Raw genomic sequence first — 24,565 nt, 5'->3', positions numbered from 1 at the left:
GTACTGGAAGCGTCCCGCTGTTACACGACGACATACAGCCACACCGTGTGGCTGCTGTGACCCTTCTGTCCATCCACAACCCACCCACACATCCATCCATCCACTCGCTGCACCGGCACCATGGGGGCCGAACAAAGCGTGGACGCGGAGCACAAGCACTCGGACTACACCTCCTCGGGTAAGATACGTCGTACGTAAGGGATTCGTATACGGGGAATGGATGTGATGACGAGACGCGTTAAAATGCACTGTAAACCGAGGTCCCTAGTGTGTGTGGGAGGTCCGCTCTGAGAGGTGAATGCTGAGTGTTGTCTCCTCCTCCTCCTCCTCAGTGGTGCCGTCCCCGGCCAAGCAGAAGGCGAAGATGGACGACATCGTGGTGGTGGCCCCGGGCACCACGGCCCTCAGGAACATCCACAGCGACCCCGACGTCATCAAGCTGCAGGAGATCCCCACCTTCCAGCCGCTGCTGAAAGGTACACAGGGTTAGTTTAGGTTAGAGAGGGTTAGTTCAGGGGTTAGGGTAGAGAGGGTTACCCCAGGGGGTAGAGAGGGTTAGTTTAGGTTAGAGAGGGTTAGTTCAGGGGTTAGGGTAGAGAGGGTTACCCCAGGGGGTAGAGAGGGTTAGTTTAGGTTAGAGAGGGTTAGTTCAGGGGTTAGGTTAGAGAGGGTTACCCCAGGGGGTACAGAGGGTTAGTTCAGGGGTTAAGGTACAGAGGGTTAGGTTAGAGATGGTTAGTTTAGGTGTAAGGTTAGAGATGGTTAGTTTAGGTGTAAGGTTAGAGATGTTTAGTTTAGGTGTTAGGTTAGAGAGGGTTAGGTCAGGGGTTAGGTTAGAGATGGTTAGTTTAGGTGTTAGGTTAGAGATGGTTAGTTTAGGTGTAAGGTTAGAGATGGTTAGTTTAGAGATGGTTAGTTTAGGTGTTAGGTTAGAGATGGTTAGTTTAGGTGTTAGGTTAGAGAGGGTTAGTTCAGGGGTTAGGTTAGAGAGGGTTGGGTTAGGGTAGAGAGGGTTAGGTTAGAGATGGTTAGTTTAGGTGTTAGGTTAGAGATGGTTAGTTGAGGTGTTAGGTTAGAGGTGGTTAGTCTAGGTGTAAGGTTAGAGATGGTTAGTTTAGGACGGGTATTAGGTTAGAGATGGTTAGTTTAGGTGTAAGGTTAGAGATGGTTAAGTTTAGTTATGAGGTTGTGGTGGTTAGTGGGTCCGAGAAACACTTTTAGTGGCGAATGGCGTCCATTAGACACTCGTGTTTAATGGATAATAATGAGTATATGGTCTCCATGCGTTCTCTATTCTATATGTTTCTGATGGGATCAATGCGCGACCCAGAAGCCAGGGAGTCCAGGGAGTGTTGGGTAACAAATGGGACAGAGACATCGTCAGCCAGTCAGCCAGCCAGCCAGCCAGCCAGCCAAGTCAGCCAGTCAGTCAGTCAGTCAGTCAGTCAGTCAGTCAGTCAGCCAGTCAGCCAGTCAGTCAGTCAGTCGTGGTATGACATGGCGACCAGAGTGAACGCCGACCAGTGCTGTGTCTAGACCTGTACCCCGACACAATTTGTGTTCCACTTCCACCGTCCACTTCAACACGACTTCCTGTTTTGGAGCGCTCCGAGCCCAGACCCCTGGTTTTTACGCCGGGCGTTTGAAAGGCATCCTCATCCCGCCCCCCCCCCCCCCCCCCCCGTGCGGTCTCTCCTGCAGGCGTGCTGAGCGGCCAGACGTCCCCCATCAGCGTGAGTCTGGAGCGGCTGGACTCGGCGCAGGTCATGCAGCTCTGCCTGCGCTACCAGGACCACCTCCACCAGTGCGCCGAGGCCGTGTCCTTCGACCAGAACGCGCTGGTCAAGAGGATCAAGGAGGTACGGCGTCACGGGGGTGGTGTGTGTGTGTGTGTGTGTGTGTGTGTGTGTGTGTGTGTGTGTGTGTGTGTGTGTGTGTGTGTGTGTGTGTGTGTGTGTGTGTGTGTGTGTGTGTGTGTGTGTGTGTGTGTGTGTGTGTGTGTGTTAGGGCTGAACGATTTCAGGAGAAGATCTAATTGCGATTCTTCTGGTAGATATTGCGATTTCGATTTGATCCATGATTTTCTTCAAATCAAGCTTCAGTGCAATATTCACAATGAACAGTAATATTTACAAACATGACATCATGCCATTAAAACATTACATGCCATTACTCTAATGGAAGAATGAAAACTAAAGGTAAGAATTGATTTCAAATGTATTTATTAAGAAACATGCATGTAAACTAAAGTCCTTGACCAACAGCAGTTGTTACAACTGAAGAACTAAAAGAGCCATCTTTGACTGTCTTAACTAGTAGAGCAAAAAATCCTTAATTTTGTCAAGTTAAAAGAGTTAAACAAAATAAACTTTACAGTAAATGAAATTGAAAAGTCATGGTAATAAAATAAACTCTTACTAAAATAAAATGACCCTACCTCTTGCCTTCTGAAAAATATGTCATAATAGGTGGGCTATGGCTCAGCAGCACCCAAATATTGCACATCTATTCTGTAAACCAGGGGTGTCAAACTCAAACTGTACAGTGGGCCAAAATTGAAGTCTTGGACAAGTCGAGTTTTTGACGGGGGGGGGGGGGGTTGCGATCTGTCGGAGTTGACTCGCCAGGGTTACCGCGCCAAGACGCGTGTCAACGCGCTAACGATGAAATGCGACATTACATTATAACAGGGTCCGCGGGCGGAATTGTTGACGGGGGGGGGGGGGGGGGGGTTGACAACAGATCTCGGGTCAGTCAGGTACACGGAAGAAACCGCGGCTTTGGCGATCAGAAAACGATAAATCGTTCAGCCCTTGTGTGTGTGGGTCGGTCGGTGGATGTTGGTGGGGGTGTTTATTGTGTGTGGGTGTGTGTGGGTCGGTGGTTGGGTGGATGGAGCAAATAAAGGCTTTCTGTTCATTTCCAGTCTAGTGTGAGTCTCTCTGTCTCTCTCTCTACCACTGTCTCCCACTATCTCTCTCACCAGTCGGAAACCATAACAAATTGGCAACATAATAGATAAAAAAAAGTTTATATATTGTGACATATTGTTCTCTCTCTCCCCCCCCCCCCCCCCTCCTCCTCCAGATGGACCTGTCGGTGGAGACCCTGTTCTCCGTCATGCAGGAGCGTCAGAAGCGCTACGCCAAGTACGCGGAGCAGATCCAGAAGGTCAACGAGATGTCCATGATCCTGCGCCGCGTGCAGATGGGCGTGGACCAGACGGTTCCCCTGATGGAGAGGCTCAACAACCTGCTGCCAGAGGCCGAGCGCCTGGAGCCCTTCAGCATGAGGCCCGACCCCGCCGCCGGGACCGACCCCCCCAAGTGACCCACCCCCCCACCCAACCCCCCCCCCCAGAGGGAGGGAGGGAGGGAGGGAGGGGAGGGGGTGAAAGAATGCTAGGGAGAGAGAGTGATAGAGCACGAGAGAGTTAGTGCTTGAGAGAATGAAAGAGTGAGTGAGTGAGTGAGTGAGTGAGTGAGTGAGTGAGTGAGTGAGTGAGTGAGTGAGTGAGTGAGTGAGTGAGTGAGTGAGTGAGTGAGTGAGTGAGTGAGAGAGAGAGAGAGAGAGAGAGAGAGAGACTCGACTGATGAATCCCGGTTGGTCTGACCTCCTCTGCCTGAGAGGTCGTGGACTAATCCCTCTACAGAACTCCTCTGCTCCCCTGGTGTGTTCCATCTCCTTATTAGTACTCGTGGCCGCCCTGGCTCCAGTCAATTCGAGTAAGGGACATTTCTTTAACCATGGCCGTGGCTTTTAACTGACAAACTGCGTTATTATGCAGTATTTTGTGTGTGTGATACACGGAAGGCTTACAGAATGCTGGCCTTGCTGTAGTTGTACCGCGTCAATCCGCGCCCATGTTGAAACATCATTCATCGCTCCGTTGGACGGCTGAACGAGCGGAAAGACTGTCATGACATCCGCTGTCCTCAAGGGGGCACTGTCGCATCAGAACTAATGGATGCGTTGAGGAGCCGCACCGGTCGGACTTTCTGTTTGGATAAAAAAAAAAAAAAATCTCTGCCTGCTTCCCGAATGAAGCAGCGTGTGTGTGGATGTAGAATATTTAAACTGGAAAAGGCCTGGATAATTTAATAATAATAATCGCCTTGCACTGCAGAAAACACGCTACATTTTCTCACACACACACACACACACACACACACACACACACACACACACACACACACACACACACACACACACACACACACACACACACACACACACACGTTGATTTCTTTGCAAGCCCATAAATCTTAAGTCTTCGACTAAACAGCGTTTTATGTCGTCCTTTCTGTCTTTATCCGTTTCCCCCCCCAGATGGACCTATCGGTGGAGACCGACACCCCTTCTTTGCAGGAATGATGTACGTAAATGTGATGAGTGTGATATTCAGTGGGAGCACATGGGCGTTGGTCCAGAAGGCTTGTGTCGACTCAAAACCGCGTTTCCACCGAGCGGTGCGGTTCGTTTCGGCGCGGTGCGGCGCGGTTCGCGTTTCCATCCGGTATGTATCTACGAGTGGGGATGCTCGTCATCAGTGCTGTGGAAGACCAGCTGTCACTCACAGGAGGAACCTCATATTCAACCTGAAGAGAACCGAAAAATGTATTCTGTTACAAGCTGCGACGTAAAAAAAAAACACAGCAAAACGCCCGCTGTGCGCGCCAGAGACGACAGTGCGCAGGGTCAAGGTCTGACGCGCTTCTTTTAAACGGTGTGCAGAAAGTCCTCTGATATGCGATCTCCTTTCAAATGATGTGCAAATTGAAGGCGGCGGCAGCCCCAATTAAGAGCCCTCGGGTGCGTTGTCTGATAGGGGAAATTAAAATGCGGTTTCCTTTCTAGAGGAGGTTGGTTGTTTCTTGGAAGTTTCTTCCAGTCTCTACTGAGTCCCGCCTCTGATGCTCTGAGCTGTGTATTAACGCCACCAGATGATACAATACAATTTGCCACCAGGAAATTCATTTGTCTGCAATGGAAGCAGAATCCAATTTCTGCCTCGTGAATATCTCTCATTTGAATTTAAATCAAAGACGTGTTTTTTTTTTTTTTTTTGCTGCCTTCCCTTTTTCCTGTTTTGTCCGGTCAAAATTGCAACTGTTTACATTAAGCGAGGCCCTCTCCCCCATCTCCCCCATCTCCTCCCCCCCCTCTCCCCCGCTAGCTGAATTAAACATGGCCCAGCCCAACACTTCGGCGCATCCAGAAGTTAATGATCAGAGTGGAGATCAGGTCCCAGAAGTTGTCCCGTTGACAGCGCGGTCCTGATGTAATCGGTCCTGGTCCGGGCCTGGTGAACCCACTCTGGGTTCACATCCCTCTGCGTCCGGGCCTGGTGAACCCACTCTGGGTTCACATCCCTCTGCGTCCGGGCCTGGTGAACCCACTCTGGGTTCACATCCCTCTGCGTCCATTGCTCTAAAGCGAGCCGGCTCACGACTCAAGAGTATCTTACAAGAGGATCCTGTTTGTGGAGCGTTTGGCTCAGGAGGTAGAGCGGGTTGGCTGGTAACCGGAAGGTTGCTGGTTCGATCCCGGGCTCCTCCTAGCCGAGTGTGGAGGTGTCCCTGAGCGAGACGCCCTCACCCTGACTGCTCCTGACAGCCAGCTCGTCAGGGTGAGGTGTCTCGCTGAGGGACACCTCCACACTTTAGTGGCGCATTTCCACCGAGGGTGTGGGTCGCGGGTCGCGTTTCCACCGCCAAAAGTGGGCGTGAGCCGTACTCGTCTTACTGTACTCCTCCGTTGGGGCGCCTGAAAGGGTCCCGGCAAGTTTGAGCTACACACGCCGTCCGTTGATTGGTCGACAGAATCACTTCCGTGCGACAGGGGAATAACAAACAAACACAGTACCCGAGAGGTATTTCTGGACAACGGCGAAAGCTCAGTTTATTGAAGAAAATGTCCTTCTTGGATGTCCTACATTGTTGCTCTTTGTTCATTGTGGGCGTTCTTCTTTTTCCTTGGATTTTTTTAAATATTATTCCTTGGATTTACACGCACGCACGCACGCGTGATATCTCGGCCTCTGTGTCCTGAGAGGTTCGCTAACTCTGGTTGCGCTGCATCCTGGGAAAATAACACAACCCTGCTTGTTTGTCCGTTCCAGGCCAGCGATTCGTCCGGACCGAGAGACTTTCCCGGGCTAACTTGGGTCGTAAAAAAAAATTGAGGCAGTAATTGAGGAGAATCAATAAACACAAGGTTGCTTGGCTTGTTATCTCTCGTGCTGTTCGCTCGTCTCCCAGGAGCAGAACAGCCTCGGATAAGGAATGAGCTCCACACGAAGTACACACAATATACAGGCCAGGCACGGAGTGAGAGAGTGTGAGTGTGTAAGCATACACGAGACAGATAGAGTGTGTGTGTGTGGTACCTTTTGGTGCATTTCGTTTGTGTGAATGCACGTGTACCGCGTTCACCAGCTCCACCGTGGTGACATCTGCTGATAGATCTTTTGGAAACAGATTATTTCTGTCATGGCTGTAAATATTCCATCCATAATTCATAGCTGGGGGGGTGGCTGTGTTAGTTTGTTATTCAGAGCTGCAGGAGTGCAGGACAACTCCTCACCCTCCTCAGCATCACACTGATCTGCTGTCACCTTTTATTACCCTTCCCTTTTCTTAGAATAGTTTCCCTTTTTTTTTCTGCATGTGTAACTATATTACAACCCAGTCTCACATCAAAACGTGTAGAAGCGTTTTTTGACCTCTTCTTTTCCATAGGCCTGCGACCACGTCACGTGACTTCTACCGCCAAAACAAACAAGCTGGCTGACTTTTACTTCACTAATCCTCGGTGGAAAATGCAATATTTTAATGTCATTTCAACATTAAAATGGGGTTTGATATCAGTTATTGCGTGAAATATACATCTAATTTTCATTATCTTCGTTGCGTGATTGAATATGAGGTTTCACTTGTTGGTTATTACGAATGTCCTTTCAGGTCTCCCCCGAAATGTCTTGTAATACGACGTTTTGTATCGTTTCCATGGTGATTGATATGAACACTATGATTTGATATGTGTCTTTGTGACGTGACCGTCTTTGTACTTTTGTGCTTTTGTGTCTTTGCTGCGGTAGGTCCATGTGATCTGCTGAAGTTACCATGGCTAAACGTGGCACCTGGAAAGCTGTGTTGATGTGAGGTCTGAGAACTGCTGCCAGGTCTTGTCATTGTTATCATCACACAGTTAACGAGTGTTACAGGCAGGAGACTGAAGGGGTGCAGGGTGTCTGAACCCTGATACCTTAAGGCACCCCTGAGCAAGATGCCCTAACCCCTAAACCAATGACATCTGAATTTGTCGCTTTCACACTAGATTCTTGGTAAATAGTTATAACTTCCCCATATACAACGCCAGACAGATTAGTGTTGATGTAGCATGCAACATCTTTGTAAACAGCTCATTTTCCTTCCAACAAAGGAAAAGCAGAACTTGTGGACATTAGAGCAGAGAAGCGTATTGCAGACAGTGCAGACGCGTGGTCTGAAGGCCAGACACCAGCATTGCTGCACTATAACAAGTGTGGGAGGAAGACTAATGTAAACATCAACCAGGCTCTTCAAGACCACCCATCCCATTCACTCTGAGTGGCACTCGTATCCAGTTCTCCACATTGTTATGCCTCGTTTCCACCGAGCGGCTCGGATCGGTGCCTTCTGAAAGGGTGCCGAAAAGCTGGAGCTACACACTGCCGTCCGTTGATTGGTCGACAGAAGCGTCACTTCAGTGTGAAAAAAAACTAACACAGTACCAAGTACCACTTTCAGCAAGCAAGGCTTGTGTTCCTATGTTGATGAACTGCTACATCCCAAGAAGGAAGATGAGGAACTGCTGGACATCCTCCATTGTTGCTCTTTGTTCCTTGTGCCACGTTCTTCTTTTTCATTGAATTTATTAGCAGGCTACACTGTGGCAATTTATTTTCCCATTTTCTTTGTGTTGGTAATGATTGCATCCTAGAAGGTGCCCAGTATACTGCTCTTAAAACAGTACTGTATGCTGTCTTCATCCTAATAAGTTATTGGTGCTTTAAGTACAGCTGTGGTGAATAGAAAACGTCCCAAGCCGATGCACCACTTCCACTTTTGTGGTGACTTGTGGGTCTCATGTAGGCTGGGTGTGGGTTCCTGTGAACAGACCTGAGTCCTGGACTCCACTGAGACCACACTGAGGTGGAGATGCTCAACATGGGGGCTGTGCTGCTGTTACTAATCGGGGTGACTGATGGTGAGTCTTTTATGGCATTATTACTGAATTAGTTCGGAACGGATTTGATATAATTGAGTCACTTACGGTTTTGTAGTTCTTGGTTTAAACATTAGTAGTTGCTTTTTTATTTGTTGGGTTGAACCAACATTTCTTTCATCATACGTTAATTCTGGGTAAATTGATTTCTGAATATCATTAATTAATTCTCTGCTTTTTACTTTGTGACTTGAACACAATGCATCACCAGATATCATCAAGAGTATTAGGGCTAGGGTAGGGTCTTTTTATTTATGACAATCGTAGGGAAAATGATGTATATCAAATCAAAAATGTAATAAAATATTATATGATTCAACATATTTTAGTACAGAGTTCCTCTCTGCAACGGCACATACTGTATTCAAAATGTCCACCTCTCTTCTAGTAATAATAATAAGAGCGGGGGTCTGTTAACCTGAGTGAGATACATCTCCTGTGGTGTTTTATTGTCCTCTGTAACCTCCAGGTGTGAAGACCTTCTGCAACGCCACACAGGCCTACGACATTACCCAGTGCTTTGGCTCTCTGGGAGAAACCCTGGAGGTCCAGATGCCTGCTCAGTCCTCAAGAGTGATTTCTTACACAGTGTGGAAAAACAACGTTGTGATAGATAGTTATGCCTCTCGAAGAAAAGACGACCCTCGATATTCATTTAAATTTAATGTCTACACTGGAATATTCACTATAGAGGACCTCAACAGGTCGGACAGCGGTGTATACACAACGACAGTTTATTCTGGTCCCGGATTTATGTCACGCAATTTTAATGTATCCATTCAAGGTGAGTAACTATATCTATATTTCAGTACCTAGGGTAGGTTTCGAGCTGGATCGCCCAGGCCAAGATATCGAGTATCTCCACCGCCACAAAGTAGCAGTAATTATTGGTAAACCGTGTTACAGATAAGAGGGAAACGGCCGGTTCAAGCTCTCTTATCATTAAGGATTCATTAAGGTCATTAAGGGTCATTAAGACCCTGACCTCTGACCTCGTAGCTCTTATAGAAACACTGTTGGCTCTCAGGCTCCGGTTAACAATATCGATAATTTCACATGCTAAACTGTACTTGGTAAATGTTTGTAAGGCCTATTCAATACACTCTTTAAACAGTCCCTCCGCCCATACTGTCCACATTTGATTTAAAACCTTTTAGAAATGTACTTTACTACTTCACTGAACTTGCCAGTATACAATATGTCAAGTACAGTTAACACTAGTTAGTCTGGGAGTAGGAGGGGGGGTTAAAGAGGTGGATACTTTTAATTAACTAATTATAATCGTATGAAGTTCAGTTTCTCATTGAGGATAACAGGAGGTTTCTGTTCGGTCAAACTGTGAGCCTCACCTCCTCGGTCGGTTTCCCTTAGCCCCGGTGTCCTCTCCCCTCCTGTCCCGGGAGTGTCTGTCCCGGGGACAGCAGAGGGTGTCCTGCTCTGCCGGGGGGGACGGACTCCACTACAGCTGGAGTCTAGACGGACTCCCGCTGAACGCCACGCGTCTCCCCTCTGGACCCAGTGGCGCTAGTGACGTCACTCTGGAGCCGGGCCGGGCGGGGCTGATCACCTGCTGGGTCAACAACAACGTGAGCGCCGCCGCGGCTAACCTAACGCTGTCTGTGTGTCAAGGTGAGTGAAAAACACAACGACGGAAATCAACGAGCAGCCCATGGATCCACTAGCTGTTGATCCGTCACATGACCTATAACCGTCACATGACCTATAACCGTCACATGACCTATAACCGTCACATGACCTAGTATAGTGGCGATGGGTCAATAGAGGGCGCTAGGGCACAGCCCCTCCGTGAAATATTCCCTTGAATATTTCTGCCAACTATGATGAATAAATCATTACAAATACGAAATAAATCAACAAAAATACAGAGCGTTTACCTTGTTTAATTGAGTGATAGGCCGTTCTTGCCTTGCCAGCAACCATTTAAATGCGTCTGAACGTCAACTCTTTGGGCTAGGCTTGTTATTGGTCATTCAAGATGAAAGGCGCGTTCATGCTCCTGGTAATAACGAGACATCACAGCAGGGTTTTTTTATAAACTGGTTAAAACCAGTTAAAAACCAGTCAGAACTAAACAGAACTTAGTAGGATCAATTTCAAGTTTGCACGCCTTTATTTCCTTGTAGCCTATCACCTACTATCCTTTTGCTTTTATTTATGAGAAGCACATTGTATTGCCACTGTATGGAAGGCTACACTTATCTCATCTAGAGCTGGTTTACCAGTACACTACGTTTAAAACTGAGCAGAGTCGATGCCAACAGATGGTAACAACCTCAATCAATAGTAAAATATGGGATATGATGGTTGATTCTTTTATATTGAGTAAAACTTTCATGTTCCGCCTTGTTCATGTGTGTCACTAGTTAACAATACGTCACTAACTGGGCCACTCTGTTATCAAAATCTAGCCCCAGTTGCCGAATGGAAGTAGAATCATCAGAGCGTCATGAGGTGTCGTTCACGAGAACTTTCCGACGTCGCGAAAATGTTTTCCCCATAATTTCCAGCGATCTGAACGCGCCAAAAGCCCTCCTTCAAGTCAGGGGCGCCGGTATAACGATGAAGTCGATGTGAGCTCGCAAACCTTTTGCTGTCTATCAAGCAGAGACAGCTTTTCATTGGCGCATGAAAAAACTCGACTTCAGGTCGCCACTTTGTGCGCCCAGACCAATGGCATTGTTTTTCATATTTTTTTATCACCACATGATTGGACAATTCAGAGAATCAATCAAATCAATCAAACCTCCCTCAGCAGCATTCGCGCAACACAACTACGTGCAGAGAAGAGATAGATCGCTAACTAGCAGAGCATTGTAAAAGCACTTTCCACCCATTTCAGTGGAGGAACAGAGCAGTGTGGTTCTGGAAGTAAAAATCCCATTCATTTTCATCATAGAGATTTTGATTAAAAGCCATAATGTCGTAATCATCCAAGTGATACGTACCACACGCCGTTATATTTTGAATCTAGGGTTTCTGCTCCTGTAGAAGCCACAAGTTAAACGGGACAACTTCTAGTTTTTTTAGAAAAACATGTTTTATTCACGATGCCTTTGAAACCACTACACTACTAAGTGACACAATCCAACCCAAGCAATGTTATACTTAAAAGGAGCAAGTAAGTTACATATTAATTTAGTCTTTCGGCCTGTTGCATATAAACTAAATGAAGCAACTGTTTATATTTCTAACTGCATTTGAAATAGACCTTGAGACTCACAAAAAATGGACGCTATAGGACAGTGTTCATGATTTGCCTCAATATCAGAATAACAACCATGGGTCAAATAGCAATGACTGGTGGAATGGCCATAAAGTAGGTCTGTATATGCAGTGTAAGCTTGTCCAGGCCCTGCAAGTCAGGATGTGTAGGCTATGAATCTGAATGAAAAACCAAAATGCACCAGAATACAGGAAATCAAATCTACCAAATTCAAAATTGTAATTATACTTGTATGAAGTTCAGTTTCTCATTGAGGATAACAGGAGGTTTCTGTTCGGTCAAACTGTGAGCCTCACCTCCTCGGTCGGTTTCCCTTAGCCCCGGTGTCCTCTCCCCTCCTGTCCCGGGAGTGTCTGTCCCGGGGACAGCAGAGGGTGTCCTGCTCTGCCGGGGGGGACGGACTCCACTACAGCTGGAGTCTAGACGGACTCCCGCTGAACGCCACGCGTCTCCTCTCTGGACCCAGTGGCGCTAGTGACGTCACTCTGGAGCCGGGCCGGGCGGGGCTGATCACCTGCTGGGTCAACAACGACGTGAGCGCCGCCGCGGCTAACCTAACGCTGTCTGTGTGTCAAGGTGAGTGAAAAACACAACGACGGAAATCAACGAGCGGCCCATGGATCCACTAGCTGTTGATCCGTCACATGACCTATAACCGTCACATGACCTATAACCGTCACATGACCTATAACCGTCACATGACCTATAACCGTGGTCTATCATAGAGTGGCGCCCCCAAGAGCAGGGCGGGGGGGGCACAGCGGCCCTGATAATCTCTGCCCCCCCCAGTCAATATTAGTTCCTTACATTCAATGTACTTAAAGGTCCCATGACATGCCACCAGGTGTGGTGTGATTAGCCGTTACAAGCCGTTTTGATAATCTGTCTGTTACGACATCACAGGTGGGCGTGTCCACCCAGATGTGACGGATAGATGAGCAACGTTTGCTACAGTCCACTGGGTAGGCTGGTGGACTGATCTATCACAGCACACATCTAGGTGGACACGCCCACTTGTGATGTCATAAGGGGCAGATTTCCAAAACGGCTTGTAACGGCTAATCACACCACACCTGTGGCATGTCATGGGACCTTTAAAACTGTATTTGTCTTTTTTAAGGAAAAGGACCACCGACCGATTTGAAAAACAATGAATATCTACAGATACATAACCCATAAGGAAGTATTTACAACTATTTACCAAGTTGAGTCACTCCTACCTAACTTCTACTTTCCTTCGTCCCAGACCCCATCCCTATCGTCGCTCGTTCTCTGACGGTGGTGGTGCTGCCGCTAGTAGCGTTGGGGGTCTACTGGGCACTGAAGAAGAAGAAAACCCCAAGACCTCAAGGTACGCAGTGTGGCTCTTTGGGACAACTGTTAAACACACACTTTATGGCCCTTGTTGTTTTCTCATTTCTTTCTAATCTTCTCCTCGTTCAGACATCCCGCTGTCCTCCATGGCAGGAAATGATGACAGAGTGTACGTTAACGCCTCCCGGGTGACCGGGGGAGCAGGGGGGAAGTGAGGAGGAGTACGGGCCGGTCCAGGCTCCTCCAGGCCTCAGAGAAAGGAGGAGTACGGGCCGGTCCAGGCTCCTCCAGGCCTGAGGCGGACGCTGGAAGCTAAAGAGCATCTTATCCTAGTGTAACACTTGTGTCACTTAGAACTAGAAAATGACGCTACTGGGCCAGTCCTAGGTTCGTGGGGAGTGGTGAAATCGAACATAGAAATTAATGACTGGAGACAGGGATTATAATAATAAATCTGGCAGTTTACTTGAATAAGAAAAGATTAAATATTAAATAGATCAATGAATAGATAGGAAAATGAAATGAAATAAATAGATATTTACAATAAAAATATACAATAAATATTCTTAAAACTATTTTAAGAATCCCTTTTCCTTTTGAATATGTTCAGGTATTAAATATTAAATAAATGTTCTATTACATAAAGAGTTTGTACAACTATATTTGTTCTGCTAAATAAATATTAAATATATTAAATATTAAATACATGTTCTATTACATAGTTTGTACAACTATATTTGTTCTGCTAAATAAATATTACATATTAAATAAATGTTCTATTACATAGTTTGTACAACTATTTGTTCTGCTAAATAAATATTAAATATTAAATAAATGTTATATTACATAGAGTTTGTACAACTCTATTTGTTCTGCTATTTGTTTTGTTCTAGTTTCTGATCTTTTCCTATATATTTCCTTTTTACAGGTGATTATGAAAAGTAAAATTCAATCAAAACGTGCATACAATCAACTGTGTATACAAATGTGTACACAAACAACAATCTAATATCTATAAACTGTGTATACAAATGTGTATACACACACAACAACAATCTAATATCTTTCCAACAAAATCTCAGTTTAAATGTTCAGTGTTCAGACCGTATAGATAGTTCGGTTGGTGTGGATTCCGTCGGCTCTTCGGGTCGTCGGGTCGTCGGGTCAGCTCGCCACCATCACAGTTCAGCTCAAGTGAAGTCCCACGTTTGTGTGCGCTGTCCCGCGGCAACACAGACGTGGTTCTAGGATCTTTTCAGGGTGTCAAAAAAAAAAAAAAACCCTGACCCGCACAACAGGGTCAGCCATACATACAATAATAAATGACACAGTTCACCGATCACCGATAGGAATCGTCACTCGCTGTCCACGGCTATGGCGGAGGGACGCTGTTTTTTTTTTCCCGCCGCAGACTGTGTTTCCATGGTAACATAAAACTAACCGACGACAACCGACACTCGACCATAAAATAATAATTCATAAACGTAAAACAATAGAGACCAAAAAGCGTTTCCCCTTGTAACATAAAACGTATATAACATAAAGTCATACACAAAACAACGTAAACATACTCCAAACCGAGTTGAGTTAGTTGTGAGGGTTTCGCTGTACCTTCATTCAACCCGGTGTACCGGTACTCACAGATGAGGTAAAAACTCACCAAAAACAGTCTTTCAAGCGCTCGTTTTTCGATAGACGCGAGGTTGTTGTAATAAACAGCCTCTCGACTTGAGATTGAAAACGACCAATAATAATATAATATAATATAAATGATACCGTTTAGTTTTGCTGCGAGGTGCCTCTGATTTCGTGTCTGAACCGTTTAACCGTTATTCAAGCCTGGCTCGTGAGCAGAAAGGCGTCTTAAAGGGACACTGACGTTATTAAAGGGATGGTGGAAAAAAAAACTTTTCTAGATCTTTTAATATATTAAATGGTAAATGTATTTATGATCAAATGAGTTGTTATCTATTTAATGTATATACTATTTAATATATAATATTTAAGACTCAATTTGAGCTATGGGTTACACTAGCTATCTCTGTTGTGTACGGGGAATGGGTTAACCTAGTGATGGTTAGTGTATTCGGGGAATGGGTTAACCTAGTGATGGTTAGTGTATAGGCTACAGGGAATGGGTTAACCTAGTGATGGTTAGTGTGTAGGCTACGGGGAATGGGTTAACCTAGTGATGGTTAGTGTGTACGGGGAATGGGTTAACCTAGTGATGGTTAGTGTGTACGGGGAATGGGTTAACCTAGTGATGGTTAGTGTTCACGGGGAATGGGTTAACCTAGTGATGGTTAGTGCTTGGCACTTGGTTCTATGAACATCCTCACTGTACCCACAGAGATATATTGTTTCTCTTTCTTCTGACAAATGTATTAATTGTAAGTTGCTTTGGATAAAAGCGTCTGCTAAACGCCCTGAATGTAAATGTTAATGTTATGTTTTCAATTTATTAATTAGAAATACATATATATTTGCTTTAGCTTTCTGCTAAATCTTAAATACATTGCACTTTCTAGAATACATTTTTTAACTTTGCCGATTTCGATTTTATTTCATTATTTCATTTTATTGTATGACGATGTGTTTATGTGAGGCACTTTGAGTCCGCCTAATGTTTGAAAAGTGCTTTATAAATAAAGTTGCCCTGCCTTGACTTCTAGGGGTCGTCCACTTCTACCGCCAAAACAAACAAGATGGCTGACATTTATTTTATCCTCGGTGGAAAATGCAATATTTTAACATTGTTTGTCATCAAAATGGGGTTTAAGAACAGTTCTAGCGAGAAATATGCATTTTATTTCCATTATCTTCGTTCAGTGATTGAATATGATGTTTAATTTGTTGGTTATTATGAATGTCCTTTCAGGTCTCCAGCCGAAATGTGTTGTACGTTTTGTATCGAAACCACGAGGCTTGTATGTTGCTTGAATCATTGTCTTAGCGTTCTGTAGTAATCTGAGCTAAATGTTTTTACTGTTTTTACTATTTGGTGTTTTTTTTCTAGTACTGAAGGGAAGATGAATTTCTCCTTTTTTGGATTTTGAAAACACAGCGCATTTCTACTGCCACCTGGTGGCCAGCCGACGAACAGCAGGCCACCCGTCAGAGGCTCAGCTTATGAGGTGAGGCCCGTTGTACTCCTATTGACCACTTTCACATCAATGAGGGCATTCAACTCTACTCAAATTATGTTTAACAGGAAGTGATGGACTTGGTGGGTGATCCAGTGTTCTTAAATGGGGGGGGGGGGAGTTATATGGAAGAGGGCCTAAAAGACGCACAAGATTATTAAAAAAAAAAAAAAAAAAATCCTATTAATGAGCCTAGAATGACTGGTGAATAAGATAGAGACGTCTTTTCTTTATATGAATCTGCAGACACATTTTTAGCCATGCCCCTTCTGAGAAAAAGTGAACGTGTTTTTGGCTCGTAACTTTACTTTGTTTTTCTGTTTGCTACTCGCTGGTGGGTATTAGGAGAGACATGGGGTTGTGTTGACCTTGTCCTCAAACAGTCTTGGACTGTGTGTGTGTGTGTGTGTGTGTGTGTGTGTGTGTGTGTGTGTGTGTGTGTGTGTGTGTGTGTGTGTGTGTGTGTGTGTGTGTGTGTGAATAAACTGGGAGCAGAGCACAGTGTAAACAGAGCGAGAGAAGACATAATATAGTTGATGGAGCAGTGGTACACATGCACCCGACTGATGTAAGTTCTGAGCTAGGCTCGTTACGAGCCTATCTCTGGGCCCCCCTTCAATCCAGAGCCCAGAGCTAGGTTAGACAAATACACAACAGGATGATCAAAGCTACACTGTATCCTTCCCGAAGCTGGACAAGAGAGAGACAATTCCAACTGCCTCTCATTGGCACAGAGTCGGCGCTAAGCCCAAACAACATTCCAAAGTGAATCAACAAGTTCACTCAACGCCAAATGCTAAGCTTCCCAAAGCAAAAATCAGCCGGATTATCCAAACGCTGAAGTTTACCATGCCGCTGAAGAACCGGTTCCTGCCACTCCAGGAGCCCACGAACGAGCCTGCCACCCATGCACCCCTAAGCCCCGAGATGCGTCCAGACGGATGGTGTGGACAAAGACCGACCATGACCCTGTTGCCAGGGAGGCCAGCTGCGCATGCATCTGCCACCCGTGCACCCCTGAGCCCCAGGATGCGTCCGGACGGATGGACAGAGACGGAACAAGAACCAGTCGCCACGGAGTCGAGCTGTGCATGCATCTGCCACCGCCACCTCAAGCCAACAAAGGCCCATCTCACAGAAAGCAGATGAACCAGACACTCTGATTGTTGTTGGGAAAAACAGTCCAGACCAGATAAAATGAGACGGAGAGGTAATAAAGTCTGTCAGCACGAGGGCCTCGGATTTATTGAGTAAAGTAGCAAAGGTGATACAGATTCATAAAGCGTGAGAGATCGAATATTTCTAAGTCCCTAACAGCGCTGAGGTCGTCTGGAGCTTCGCCTCCGTGGAAGTTCTGCTTCAGAAGAGCATGAGGTGTTCTGTGTGGTACAGTCTTATGCTGTATTTTCCCTCCCAACGAAGTGTGTGCGTTTAGGCTGGTGTGTGTGTTTCTGGATGTTTTCAGTGCTCTTACCCGGGTCCAGCTCCCTGTTCAGCTCCCTAACCTTGAGAAAGGCAGGAGGCGCCCTGGGCTGTGGTTAGGCTATGTGTTAATTACTGTGGTCTAACGGTGGGATTTCTGACCGTATTCTGGGTTGACTTGATCTTACGGGCCATGACATTAAAGTTGAAAGGCATACTACGTTCTGGGTTGATTCGACCTTTCGGGCCTTGACATGAGAAAAGTTAAAAAGGCATACCATAGATGTGATGTGTTTGTTTTTGCCCATCAGTTGTGGCCGAATATTATCAGCAGACTGACTCCTGTTCTTGCGAATGTGTGGTGCATTGTCTGAGTCTCCAGCATCTCCCCTAGTTGGGACATGCGGCCTCCGGCTCAGGCCTTGACCTGAACAAATAGCTGACTATGCATGTGATATGTTCGTTAGTTTAGAACAAGGGTTAACTATATTCGTAATGTACATGTCATGTGGTGTGCTCGTTAAGCTATTTTGCCCATCATTGTAGGAGACTCAACCATAAAGGATATAACCGGTAAGAAGATCAAAACATGCTACTTCCCAGATGTGATGGTTAGTGATGTCAACCAGAAACTAACCACAATTATATTGGAAAACCCCAAAATCTCACAGGTTATTGTGCATGCAGGACTTAATGATATTCAGAACAGAACAGAACAGAGAACAGAACTTCTGAAGAGGGATTTCACTGAACTATTGGACACACTGGACAAATTACACGTTAGGTCATTCATCAGTGGACCCATACCAGCAGTTGACAGGGGAATAAACAGATTCAGTCGTCTACTTGCACTGAATACATGGCTTTCAAGAGTCTGCAATGAAAGAGGAAGGGGCTTTATTGACAATTTCAACTTGTTCTGGGGGCGCAAATATCTTTTCAGAGCAGATGGCCTACACCCAAACAGGTTAGGCTCAAAACTGTTAAGGGACAATCTTCTCTTCTCACTCTCCCACCATGAGAAGAAGCGAGACTACAGCCTCCCCCACACATCTACTGTCCCACTATCTGACACACAGATAGCAGACAGACCACAGACCTTGAAGAGAGACAACAGCCTGCCCGACACCATCGACACCATGCCTCCCCCCTTTGCTGATGCTGGCTTGGCGAGGAACGACCACCCCCCTCCTCTGCACTCCCCCATCGACGATGACCTCCAGCACTCCCCCATCAATGATGACCTCCAGCTGTCACCGCTCAAGTTAGCCTGACAGGTTAGTTTGGTCGGATAAGTTGCCATGGTTACTTAGCGGAAATTCCCTTAAGTGACGTTCATGGAACGCAACTCTAGCTGAAAGGAGCCCGGCTAAGCAAAATAAGCCCGGCTTTGCGTTCAGCCTGGTTGATGGAATACCCCTCGGGTTGCCTCAGCTGTGTTTGTAGCTGATCAGCTGGCAGGCTGAGCACATCACTGTATATTGTCGCTGAATGCAATTATGGCTTTAAAAAGCTCGGAAACAACGTGTGCCGTTTGAGGATGTAGGCCTACTTACAACCGGACAAAACTAAATAATTGGTTGAAATCGTAATGAATGAATGACTGACGGCGATTGTTTACATCGATCTCCTAGTAACCGGTAAAGCCCACAATTCGCGCAAAGCATCGCGGGGCGGTGGAAACTTGTGGATACAAAAAACTGATGTCTGACACATTTTATGAATAAAGTGTTCCCAAAAAGCATTGGACATATGACCCACTATGTTGTGCTCCATGTACCCAATGTTGACAACGTGACATGACATGACTAAACTACCAACACAAACAAATAAAGGAAATTAACTACGTGTTTAAGTTGTGAAGAGGTAAACGTGTGTGGCTACACTTTTTTTACACAAAAAATATTTGTTGCACAGCTGAACACTGTATCGCATCATGCGCTGGCTGTTCTCAATTCACAACATGCATCCATCCAATCTAAATCAGGCATTCTGACCAAAACTCATGTACTCCCCACCACAGTTATTCCACTAATTACTCCACTATGTACGAACGCAAACCGTGGATAAGTTTGGCTACTTGGTGGCTATGGCTAACATCAATTGCAAGAGTTAAAACAGCCGACCGCTTGAGTGCAAAAAAAACACAAAAGACCTCCCCACTGCACCAGCAAATCTTATGCAATAAATATCGCGTCTTACCTTTATTTATGTGGCAGTGGTCTGCAGATGCATCCCGTGGTGTAGCCTGCCACATCCATTTAGTTCAACAGGTTATCGCTCTGTATGGTACTACCACCCTGGGCCCCGTTTTCCCGAAAGCATCGTTAGCCTAACGACGTCGTTAAAACCGTCGTACGATCATCGCAGAATTTTCGGACCGTTTCCCGAAAGCATCGTTACGTAACGACGTCGTTAAAACCCTCGTAGCTAACGACGCCTACAGGGGTACTCGTTAAGCACTAGGATGCATCGTCCGTGTATTGGATGTGTTTTATTAAAACACGTCATCCAATACCACTGAATGTCCAGCTGGCGCTATTTCGCAATACCCCAAAAACAGTGGTTCCCGCATATATATTACTCGTAGACTAGGCTACTGTTAGATTTAAACAGCAAAGACAGAGACATGTTAGAAGTCAACACAAATATAATTTATTGCAACAATTTAAAATTCCAAAAATAAATGTACCGATGAAACGCCACGTCACAAGGCAACCCTATCACAAGGCATATAATAAAATCAAATGATTCCGTTGCTCGTGTGGGAGGTCGCTTGCGAGCGGCACTTGCTGTCTCCCTCTGATTTTAATTCAACCATCGTGGTTAAAATGTCCTCATATTGATCAATGACAGGAGACATAGGCCTACTGTAGGCCTACATGAATCATGCTGAAACCAGCGGGTGTCGGATAATTTCTGCAGGCGTTTTTTGTTGCGATTGTTTATATTACATAAAGCACTGTAGGCGCGTCGGTGAGGCTGGTGGAGTGCACAATCGCCAAGTTGAGAGCGTGGTTTTCTGTACGTAGACTGCTGCGGGAAACTGTGCTGCGATGCGTGCCATTCCCGCTTTAATTGCCCGCACCATCATACCCCCTGCCCAACAATATGGGCAGGAATCGATCTAGACCAGCAACAGCAATAACCGTGTCAATGCCTCTGCGTTTGAATGATAATGAATGAAACGTTGCATTTTTAATGTTGACACCAAAGTTTCTAAAGAGTGCGCGGCGCGTCCATCACTGAATGAATGAATGAATGAAACGGAATGCAGGAATCAGAGAAAGTCTGCCCTCTTTGCGGCCCTTGGCCCCGTTTCCCGAAAGCATGTCGCGAAAGCATCGTTTACTTAGGTTTACTTATGGGATCGCTTGACTTTCTTTTTTGTTAAACAGAAACCAACCAGACCGTTTTCGCTAGAAATCATGTAGCCTCAAGGCCCTCGACAAATCCTCAGGGGGAATATATATATATATATATATATATATAGCCTATATACGCGCGGCACGGGAAGGACGAGACGGGAGCCCAGGTTAAGCAATCAATCAACTCCCGCGCCCCATATACCGCTCGGCAGCGGGAGTTGTCTTTATTAACACACAGACGACAACACAGAAAACACGGCACACCTGGCCAACATGAACAGCACTCTCACTCATGGTGTTAGGCTACAAAACTAAAATGTCCTAAACCCATTGTCCCAGTGTGCTTTGCGGCTTTGCGGCACCTGGAACACGGCACCCACGCCCACGGTCGCCACAATATATTTAAAGAACGCAGCAGAGTGGTGCGTTCACACGTTCACATATTGTTTAGGGGAAAAGGGCAAAAATATAGGACTTTTAGTAACAGTGATACACCGGCATAGGTTACTTTATTTACGATCATATCAAACAAAATACCAGGTTTAAAAAAAACAGTATACACTGTCTCTTCCACACCCAACGTAAAATACCTAGGCTACGCCTTTATTTGCTCGTTAATAGTCATTACGATGACGCTGCACCAGAGCCCTGTTTTTTTCATTCAATTTTTTTTAAATCACAAAAGCCATCGAGGACGGACTCCAGTTTGCCCTTTTTTTTTAATAAGCTTTACCCTCATGAATTCATTTTTTTGGACAAGCAATATTTTGAAGTATGCCGTATAGTGCTGGTTTGACACAATTCTTAACAAAGTCAGACAGTCCTTCCATACGTCAATTGTTCTTTAAAAAAAAAAAAAAAAAAATCACCACTGCAGCCATATAGTACACCCTTAAGCAAAGAACATTTCAATTAGCGACTTGAATTTGTGAAATTAATTACAAATCTTTGGAAAGACTCTCAGACACCCTTCCACAACCTGATTGAGAACCCTGAATTTGGCATATTTACGTTTCTTCAGTTTCTTTCTTTTTTTATTGATACATTAATTATTATGACACAAGGTTCAACATTTCTTAATTGAAAAAAAAATAGTGAGGTGGCATTATGAGTCTGTCTATCATCATTCAAATTTTTATTTTGAACTCCACATTTAGACAGGGCCAGGACTTTTTTCTGAAGGAGTGTTGGCCACCCCCTCAGAACCACCAGTGCTGTCCACTACAGGTAGGCCTACAGGGATGGGGAGTAGATGTAGACTAACCAATGGCATAGGGCCGTCCATTGACCTTCAATGAGACAACTAACAAAGATTGGTTGGCTTTGAGCTTGGTTTATTAAACAACAGTACCAAATAGATCACCGGATATATACAAATTATTACAAAGCAAGTAAAGCAGAAGAAAAATGTTTCTTCAGAAAGAAAAAAGAGTTATTTCATTTTATTGTATGTGAAGCACTTTGAGTCTGCCTCCTGTATGAAACATTTCTATATTAATAAAGTTGCCTTGCCTAATGTTAACATAAATTTGGCCCATCAACCCTGTCGACAATAAGTCAACCAGATCGGAATAGAGAAAGTGACACAGGGTGTGGGTGGGGATTCCACCTATAGTACAGCTTCTGCAGAGCCGTAACATCCTCCAATGCATCGTGGGCATTGTAGCGTACTCCAAAGTATTTTGCCAGATTCCATAGTGAATGTCCGTAGTATAACCTTGGATAGAGCGCCTGACTGAGGGGCAAGGTGTCCAAGAATCTGGAGCCCAGCTGCTGGAACTGCCCGGTGAGGGAACACCTGAATAGCGCCCGGTCCAGTACAGGTTTGTCAAAGCGTCTGGCGTTGTGCGCAGCCAGCAACACGGGCTGTTTTAAGGACCACAGGAAGTCAAGGAAGGAGTTCAGGGCCTCGTGCAAGATGACTGTGGACAAAGCTCTACCGTCCAGGACGAGTTCGCCATTTTGGACCGTGAAGCCATTGACCGCCGTGGCGTCTATGTCGATGGCGACCTGAGGCATCATGTGCACGTTGAAGGTGCTATCTCCGCTGATGGCCGCCAGCTGGATGATATCACACCGCCTGGTGTCTGAGAGGGGATGGGTGTGAGTGGGTGAGTGAGTGAGTGTGTGCGCAAGTCTGCATTAAAGAGTATGCCTACAAAAAAAAGTTGAAACACAGAATAGCTCTAAAATGAAACAGCAAGTAATTACCGGCAGTTGGCTGTGAAATTGAGTTCTGGGAGACGTATTTAAAAGCATGCAGTGATTGATGGGCAAAAATAACCTAAACGGACATTACATTATGAATATAGTCAACTCTGGGCCCAAATCTAATAAACAAAACATACCACACATTCAAGAGAGTGAAGATGACCCTCGAGCCCTCTCCCTATCAGTCTACGGAGGACACTCCGTGTCATTGTGCAAAGGGATGCATGCAATGTAAGGCCGGGGTGGATGCCACCCCCTAGGAGGGGTGTGTATGGCATACTCATGTCCGAAGCATGAGTAGCGTTTCTCCCACGTGGTTCCCCATACACCCGGCCAAGCGAGATATTAGGCTGCCTCAGCTAGATGGCGAGGCCACACATATCACACAGAAAGACAAAACAACTCGGAGGCTCAGGGACAAGAGAACCCTCGATAACACACACAAAGTCTAGCACACACACCTGGCCATGAAAGATACTATAAGTTTCTCATGCACCAAATCACGGGGGCTCTTCTGAAGCAGAACTTCCACGGAGGCGAAGCTCCAGACGACCTCAGCGCTGTTAGGGGACGTAGAATATTCGATCTCTCACGCTTTATGAATCAGTATTACCTTTGCCACTTTACTCAATAAATCCGAGGCCCTCGTGCTGATAGACTTTATTACCTCTCCGTCTCATTTTATCCGGTCAAGTAACTAGGCAGACTGTTTTTCCCAACATGATGACCTCTAATGCATTCAGAGGGGCAGGACATGTAATATCACAATAGGAGACAGATTTACATGTACAGACAAGTTGTTGGTATACTATGTAATATACACATCGATCTGAGCGGGCCATGGCCTGATTAAACTCAATAGAGGTAAGTGATGAAAAGGTGTCCGTGTGCAGTAGACCTACCCAATCCCGTGGTCTCCACGTTAAAAAAGACCACAGTTCTACCACGAAACGTCTGCAAAGGGTGAGAAAGAGGCCAACGCAGGTCATTAACATCGGGGTAGAGTGCGAACGTAACCGATAGACGTTATTACGTTATAGGCCTACCTTATAACAATTCGACTGTGTAATCTAAATCATAGGCCTATATGGAAGCCATTCAGCAAAAACCCAACTTTAGAAAGTCGGTAAACAACTGATATAAAATTACACTTCAACTGTTACAATATAGCCTACATACGATTCTTCATTCTACATACGATTGTTCGTGTAAATATACTTACCATGCACTGCATATCGGCAAATGGGCAGAAATTCGCTGATGAGTTAGAAAACCAAAAAAAAGGGAAATGTGTGGCGGAATGCGACTGTGACTTGAAATGAATTAGAATATCGTTTTCGTAGGAGGGACGGCTCGACTTTCGTTTCGTTTAATGGAATCCACCAGTTTTCTCTTGATGTAACCCGAAACCCCACCCCACCCCACCCCACCCCACCACACCCCCACCCCCACACGCGTCTGCGTGCTGGCTGGTGGCTGGTGGCTGCATGGCTTTGGTCTAGAGCAGAAGTCGCTCCACTGTTCCGTTTGTTTGCATGCAGAGGCGTGATCAATAGTATTCATGAGAATATCAAGAGAAGAACATCTTGGAAAGC

The 24,565-nt window shown here is 45.6% G+C and overlaps 3 protein-coding genes across 3 annotated transcripts in view; 2 read left to right on the top strand and 1 right to left on the bottom strand.

Annotated features, from left to right (window-relative positions):
• Positions 1 to 3,364, top strand: part of borcs5 (BLOC-1 related complex subunit 5) — a 3,775-nt gene extending 411 nt beyond the window's left edge. Inside the window, exons 1-4 of the mRNA XM_084477228.1 lie at positions 1 to 178; positions 333 to 476; positions 1,702 to 1,859; positions 3,088 to 3,364. The exon at positions 1 to 178 is cut by the window's left edge and continues 411 nt beyond it. Coding sequence (XP_084333354.1) covers positions 121 to 178; positions 333 to 476; positions 1,702 to 1,859; positions 3,088 to 3,330 — 603 coding nt within the window. The 5' untranslated portion in view covers positions 1 to 120 and the 3' untranslated portion in view covers positions 3,331 to 3,364. The remainder of the gene's footprint in view (positions 179 to 332; positions 477 to 1,701; positions 1,860 to 3,087) is intronic.
• Positions 3,365 to 8,210: 4,846 nt separating this feature from the next.
• On the top strand, positions 8,211 to 13,163 carry LOC311357290 (hemicentin-2-like; the record flags this gene model as incomplete). Its single annotated transcript, XM_084477190.1, has 6 exons — positions 8,211 to 8,250; positions 8,738 to 9,052; positions 9,640 to 9,897; positions 11,831 to 12,088; positions 12,759 to 12,863; positions 12,956 to 13,163. The coding sequence occupies 6 exons, from the start codon at positions 8,211 to 8,213 to the stop codon at positions 13,039 to 13,041; spliced, it is 1,062 nt and encodes a 353-aa protein (XP_084333316.1). The 3' UTR covers positions 13,042 to 13,163.
• An 8,874-nt stretch (positions 13,164 to 22,037) lies between these two features.
• LOC311357171 (uncharacterized protein) lies at positions 22,038 to 24,328 on the bottom strand. Its single transcript, XM_084477066.1, has 3 exons — positions 24,193 to 24,328; positions 23,873 to 23,924; positions 22,038 to 22,846 (listed from the first exon to the last, which is right to left on the bottom strand). The coding sequence occupies exons 1-3, from the start codon at positions 24,202 to 24,204 to the stop codon at positions 22,317 to 22,319; spliced, it is 594 nt and encodes a 197-aa protein (XP_084333192.1). The 5' UTR covers positions 24,205 to 24,328; the 3' UTR covers positions 22,038 to 22,316.
• Between the last annotated feature and the right edge of the window lie 237 nt (positions 24,329 to 24,565).

The sequence above is a fragment of the Micromesistius poutassou genome (genome assembly GCF_964030765.1).
Source record: "Micromesistius poutassou genome assembly, chromosome: 13".
Taxonomy (NCBI): Eukaryota; Metazoa; Chordata; class Actinopteri; order Gadiformes; family Gadidae; genus Micromesistius; species Micromesistius poutassou.
Note: the sequence above shows the minus strand (reverse complement) of the source record. Positions and strands in the feature narration are given on the sequence as shown.

Excerpts from the sequence above, each read along its gene's own strand:
- LOC311357171 (XM_084477066.1), bottom strand. Across the intron at positions 22,847-23,872 it reads CGTGGAGACCACGGGATTGG|ACACCAGGCGGTGTGATATC; the intron begins GTAGGTCTACTG and ends ATCCCCTCTCAG.